Source organism: Hydra vulgaris, chromosome 01 (assembly GCF_038396675.1).
Source record: "Hydra vulgaris chromosome 01, alternate assembly HydraT2T_AEP".
Lineage (NCBI taxonomy): Eukaryota > Metazoa > Cnidaria > Hydrozoa > Anthoathecata > Hydridae > Hydra > Hydra vulgaris.
Window position 1 is genome coordinate 55,291,501 of NC_088920.1, and position 6,000 is coordinate 55,297,500.

General features: G+C 24.3%; 1 protein-coding gene across 3 annotated transcripts in view; it reads right to left on the bottom strand.

The window, feature by feature from the left end:
* Positions 1-6,000, bottom strand: part of LOC100214033 (centrosomal protein of 164 kDa) — a 39,871-nt gene that overhangs the window by 4,878 nt on the left and 28,993 nt on the right. For 2 of the 3 annotated variants that reach the window (XM_065788692.1, XM_065788694.1), the window contains exons 18-19: positions 5,830-5,893; positions 2,300-2,372 (exon numbers count right to left, since the gene is read on the bottom strand). In XM_065788692.1, the coding sequence (XP_065644764.1) occupies positions 2,300-2,372; positions 5,830-5,893 (137 nt within the window). The remainder of the gene's footprint in view (positions 1-2,299; positions 2,373-5,829; positions 5,894-6,000) is intronic. The other variant, XM_065788693.1, reaches the window with a different exon arrangement.

Sequence of the window (6,000 nt, forward strand, 5' to 3'; positions counted from 1 at the left end):
TAACTGGGCATCAAGAGAGTGGGTCATAAACTCTCTCTTCCATCTAAAAAGGGGCCTATTTGGCAACTGTCCTATATTTTGGTGCTTGGCCCCCATAAACTTTTTAGAGCACGTTGGATATCTCAGTTGATGGAATTCCAAGCAGAGCATGAGTTTTAATATATGCTCTATATTCAAATTTATTCATTTTATAAAGTTTTTTTTAAAGTGCTTTTACTGAAATTGAAATAACTTTTTTATTATATAACCAATATATAATAAAAAAGTTATTTCAATATATAATATATATATATATATATATATATATATATATATATATATATATATATATATATATATATACTTATATAGTCTTCCTCCTGAGGAGGGACTATTATCAATTCTTTGGGACTTTTCCTCCATATAGCGGCCATTTTTGTCAAAGTTTGTATTTCAGAGTTAAAGAGTTGAGAGAGGGTTGTAACCACAATAAAATAAAAATATCAATATTAATAACCTCCTAAGGAGGAGGACTATATAAATATATATAGCCCTCAAAACATAATATTACAAAAATATTATGAATTATATTATATAATACATTATTAAAACAAAATACTAGAACACAATAATTTGAAAGCCAATCTTAAATATTTATACTTAAACAGTTTTTTAATTTTTTTAATAGTAACATGTTTAATAACTTTTTTTAAAAAGTTAAAATTTCTTTTATCATTTTATAATAGTTTAAGATGTTCTTTGCTATAATACAGGGTTTCTTTACCTGTGGTCCATGAACCCCTCAGGGGTCTACGGCATGCATTCAGGGGGTCCATGTAGCAGGCACAGATTTTCTCTTCAGGGTCCTGCTGTCACAATCGTGGATGCAACAGAAAAACTAAAAACTTTTCTTGGTAAGCTGTCACTTTGGAGATCAGGGTGTGTAGCCCATTTATGATTGATATCAATGATATCAACGATGAAGTTATAATTAAAAATGATTTAATATGATTTAAAGAAATCCAAAGCAGTATTACGAGCTGATTTTCATGCAAAGTGATTTTTGGTGCAGTTTAGAACAAGCTTACCTTCTTCTTGTTAAACAACCAATGTCCATATTAATTCTGTTTGCTACTACATACCTTTGTAAGTCAGGATTCTTAGCATTAGTGTCAATATAAACTGAAAATCTTAACCGAATAGATGTCGAAGATGATACACACCTTGCATTGTCATTGAAAAGAAACAGCAGCAACCATCCATTAAACAACTGATATGCAATAAACTTTACTTTATACTAATAAATAAAGGTGTTTGTTATGTTTTTTTTTCTTTCCTAATACATTTACAATAAGGCTTGGAAGGGGTCCATAAGGTTGCTAAAATTTTAAAAGTGGTTCATGACTACAAAAAGGTTAAGAACCACTGTTATAATATCTGTTATGCAGAATATTCAGTTATTTCAGTACTAAATAAAAACTTTTGTTATAATATCTGTTATGCAGATTATTCAGTTATTTCAGTACTTAATAAAAACTTTTGTTATAATTTCTATTATGCAGATTTTTCAGTTATTTCAGTACTTAATAAAAACTTTTGTTATAATTTCTATTACGCAGATTATTCAGTTATTTCAGTACTTAATAAAAACTTTTGTTATAATTTCTATCATGCAGATTATTTAGCTATTTCAGTACTGTATAAAAATTTTTGGGTTTCATATAGCTTAATTTAAAACCTGACATTTTGAGGTCAGCATTCACCATTCACATTTTTTTCACCTGTAGTGACTAAACAAAAAAAAAAACTCATTCACTCATCAATTCACTTTATTATTACCCATTCATTTTAATTATAAACAGTATGGCGAAATACTACGAGCACCTGAAATGGAGTTTAAAAAAAAGGAATTTAAAAAAATCATATCCAGATCACAAACTTTGAATCCGAAGGTTACTCAGAACATAAAAAAACATATTAATAAAATGTTAAAGTTGTTTGTATGTGACCCGACTTTGGATTTGAGATACAAACATATGCTTAACATATATAGGCTGCTAATTTATAGGAATAGGAATTAATTTTACTTCTTGTTTTAAAATAGTTACTGAAGAAATACTGTTATTGTATATTCTCTAAACATTAACACAAATATGAAGAAATGAAGTATTTATAAATAAAAATAATAAAAATAATATATAAAATAAAACTTTTAATTCTTAAATATTTTAACAATAAAATATAATTACTTTTAAACTTTTTTAACTTAAATAATTATTGATATTATTTATAAAAGAAAAAAAATGTATATATATAATACCTGGCGTAAAGACTCTCTATTCTTCAATAAAAAAAGTTGAGCTCTTTGAATTTCTTCTGAATCTTCAACACTGCTAAATTATTTGAAATCAATTGTAAAAATCAGGATTTTGATATAAGATTATTTCTGGTTTCATTTCTGGAGTCAACTGAATCCAATTTTTATTTAACATTTCTTTTAAACAATAAAAATTATTGTTTTAATAAATAATATTTTTAACTTTTTTTTATTTTTAAAGATAACTTTTGAAGATTAACTTTTTTTATTTTTCAAAATAAGTGATATTTTCAATTTTTATTTTAACCAAATAAAAGTTGATAATATCACGTTATATATTTTAATATAAAGTTTGTAATATATCAGAAAACCGATATGTTAAAAACTTTTAACCATCTAATTTTCAATGGTTGAGATAAAAATAATTTTTAAATTTTTGTTCTCTCTCCATCGGTAACCCATAATCATCTGGAAACCTTATCTTCTATAAGTAAAAAAGTAAAACTCGAATCTTGTTACCAAAAAATTTTAATTTAAAAAAGTTGGTTATTGTTTATTACTTTTCATACTACACTTTTTATTTATATTATTATTATTTTATTTATATTATTATTATTTTTTTATTGCTTACAGCTTTGCAAGAACCATGGTGCATAAAAAGTAACAAACTTACCCAATTTTTCTACTTGATCTTTGACAACATATTTAGACAAATATTTCATACTTAATAAAAAGTTATTTAAACACAAGTTTTACCACTTTGTAGTAAGGAGTTTTGGTCGACACTAACTGATTTCTTAATATCATATTTTATTTGTTTAATTTGTTATTAGACTTTGTATACCCATAAAATTACAAAAAATAAATATTGGTAAAAGATATGTGCAAGAAATTGCACATTAATTGAACTAACATGTGCAAAAATGTGTATTTTAGTGCATGTATATTGATATTGGTGTAGGGTTCAGTTAAAAAACTTGTTTTGTAAATAACAAACATTGATTTAAATAATTTTTTCACGGTTATCTGGTATTTAATAAATATTGTTTAATTTGAATTGTTGACTTCTTTTAATCTAAATGTTTAATTTGAAAGTCAGAGCGTTGAATGATTGTGAAATTTTTAATTAAAATTATTCAAAATACCTCAAACAACTATTTTAAATGTTGAAACCTTCAATAGATTTTATTTGTATAAATATTTAAAAAAAACATCTTTTCATGGATTAATTTCTATTTGTTAAAAATATACTTATTTTTACGATATTTCGAGGGAATATTGACACCCTCATTATCAAGTATATTAAAAACCGTTATAAAAAATATTATACAAAAGTGTCTGAATTTACGAAATAATATTTTTTGTAGGAGCTTCTTTTTGAGAGTTTTTTAAGAGAGTTTTTTGTGATGTAAGAATTTGAACATGGGTTTCCAAAATGACGTCGTCACATAATCGCCATCATTCCGGTTTAGACCATTGTCGCGAAAGGTACTTTTGTTGTGTTGTATTTCCGACGCTTCCCTAACTTTCCTATTGAAACTATTTATTTCTATTTTTAAGGTATTGTGACCATTCCAGTGGAAATTTCCTTGGCAAAAAACTCTCTTAAAAAACTCTCAAAAAGAAGCTCTTACAAAGAACATTGTTTTGTAAATTTAGTTTTTGATTTTATTTAAAGCCTTTGCATAAAAAAAAAAACTTTAAAAAAGCACAACAAATAAAAGTTATTTTTAACATAACAATTTTTTTTTATTGCATTTAAAATGTTAAAACATCAAAACAGCCGTTGTTGAATTGAAAAAATTTAAATATTTAAATATGCATATGATCCGATGGATTAGTTAAAGAGAAATAGCAATAAGAATTAATATTTCAGAGAATTGTGTCACGAATACTTTAAAAACATCTCAAACAACAGCTTCCATCCAAGCCATGCAAGGTTAGAAAAACTACAGAGTGCAAAAAGTTTTATATTTTATATATATATATAAATATATATATATATATATATATATATATATATATATATATATAATATATATATATATATAACAATTTTTTTTACATAATGGTAAAAATTAAAGGTTTCTCAATCATATTTTCTTTCTTTACAAGCAATAATTGAAGTTACAAAAAATGATTTGTTAACCAAGAAACCAAACTTGATTTACGTTTGAATTTCTCACTGAATTGTTTATATATGCTATATATTAATATGTTTGGACAACATCTCTTATGCAACATCTCTTAAGCCTGCTGTCCGTGCTTCAGTACATATCATTGCCTATCTTATATTTGTGATAGAGCAATATTTAAAACTGTTCGCCACTACTTAGCAGTCAGGGCTCACTCACTTTTACAATGTAATTCAGACTTTGGCTGGATTAAAGATGTTGTTTTTCAAAATCAATAATATAGTTGAATAAAAGTTTTAATTTATTGCAGAAACCTGTCAAGTACAAAAATTTTTTTAAATGTTCTGCATTTAAAATAAAATTTTTAAACTTAACCCCAAGGATTTTTGTTTTTGCAATACATTAAGAAACAATTTAAATTTTTCCCTAAGCCAAAAATTTTAAAACTAATTTTAAAAGTAGGTTTATTATAGTTTTCATAAAATTTAAAAAACTTTGCGAGTTTCTTAAATAAACAACATTATTAACAAATAGTTGCAAAATTAAAATAATAGCATTTATGCTTCTCTAAATATTAATAGCACAATGAATATTATTAGTGCGCATAGTTACGCATAGTTGCGCCTATTGTTCGTGTTGTTACTTACGGTTCTGTATTCTGTACAATACACTATTTCTTAGTATTAAATGATTAAGTCTTGTATTCAAATAGATATTGTGTATATAATATATATTATATAAACAGTAACTATTGGAATACATGTAACATTTATATTATAAAGACAATAACTATTCAAATAAAAAAGTGTTTAATAAACGTAATTACTTATATTTAATTTTTATTTTGATTTAAATATTAGCAATTTTGTTCATATAACTTTTACTAAAGGTTAATAAAATTCGCAGTGCTTTAAGGCGCCTTTTAAATAAAAGAGATATTTACAGTAAATGATAAACATGTATTATTAAAAATATTGGGTACATTAAATAACATTTACTATGAACTTTTTAAAACATTAAAGAAATAGTTGATAACTAAAACTTAATAAATCTTTCATTAAGTTAATGTAATCATTTTTTGAATTTTTATTAAAGTCGAAAAGAATATAAAGAGAAACTAAAATTGTTTTTTATAATTTCTAATATAAATTCAGATAATTGATTTTAGAACTAGGTTAGTTCTACTTAACTTGGTTAATTATATATTTTTTGCAAATTCATTTTTTGTAAAAATATTTTTTTTTAAATTCAAAATGTTGAATGCTGCTAGCCAAGAGTGCAACAGTTTCAGCATTTAAAAAAAAAACAAATGATAAGTATGTAGCTCACAACTATATCAAATCAGTTACTATTTAAATGAAAATGCCTCTATAAACATGCAAAAATTAAAATACATACCCATATTTAAGTTTTCTAGCATATTTTTCATAGTCATCTGCTTCTGTTGATTGAAGTGACTCACCTAAAACAAAAAAATTTATTTACATTTCAAAGTTATGTTAAGAATTTTTTAATAACTTGAAATAAAACAAGACATAATTATTATAACACAAAAAAATAAAATAAAAA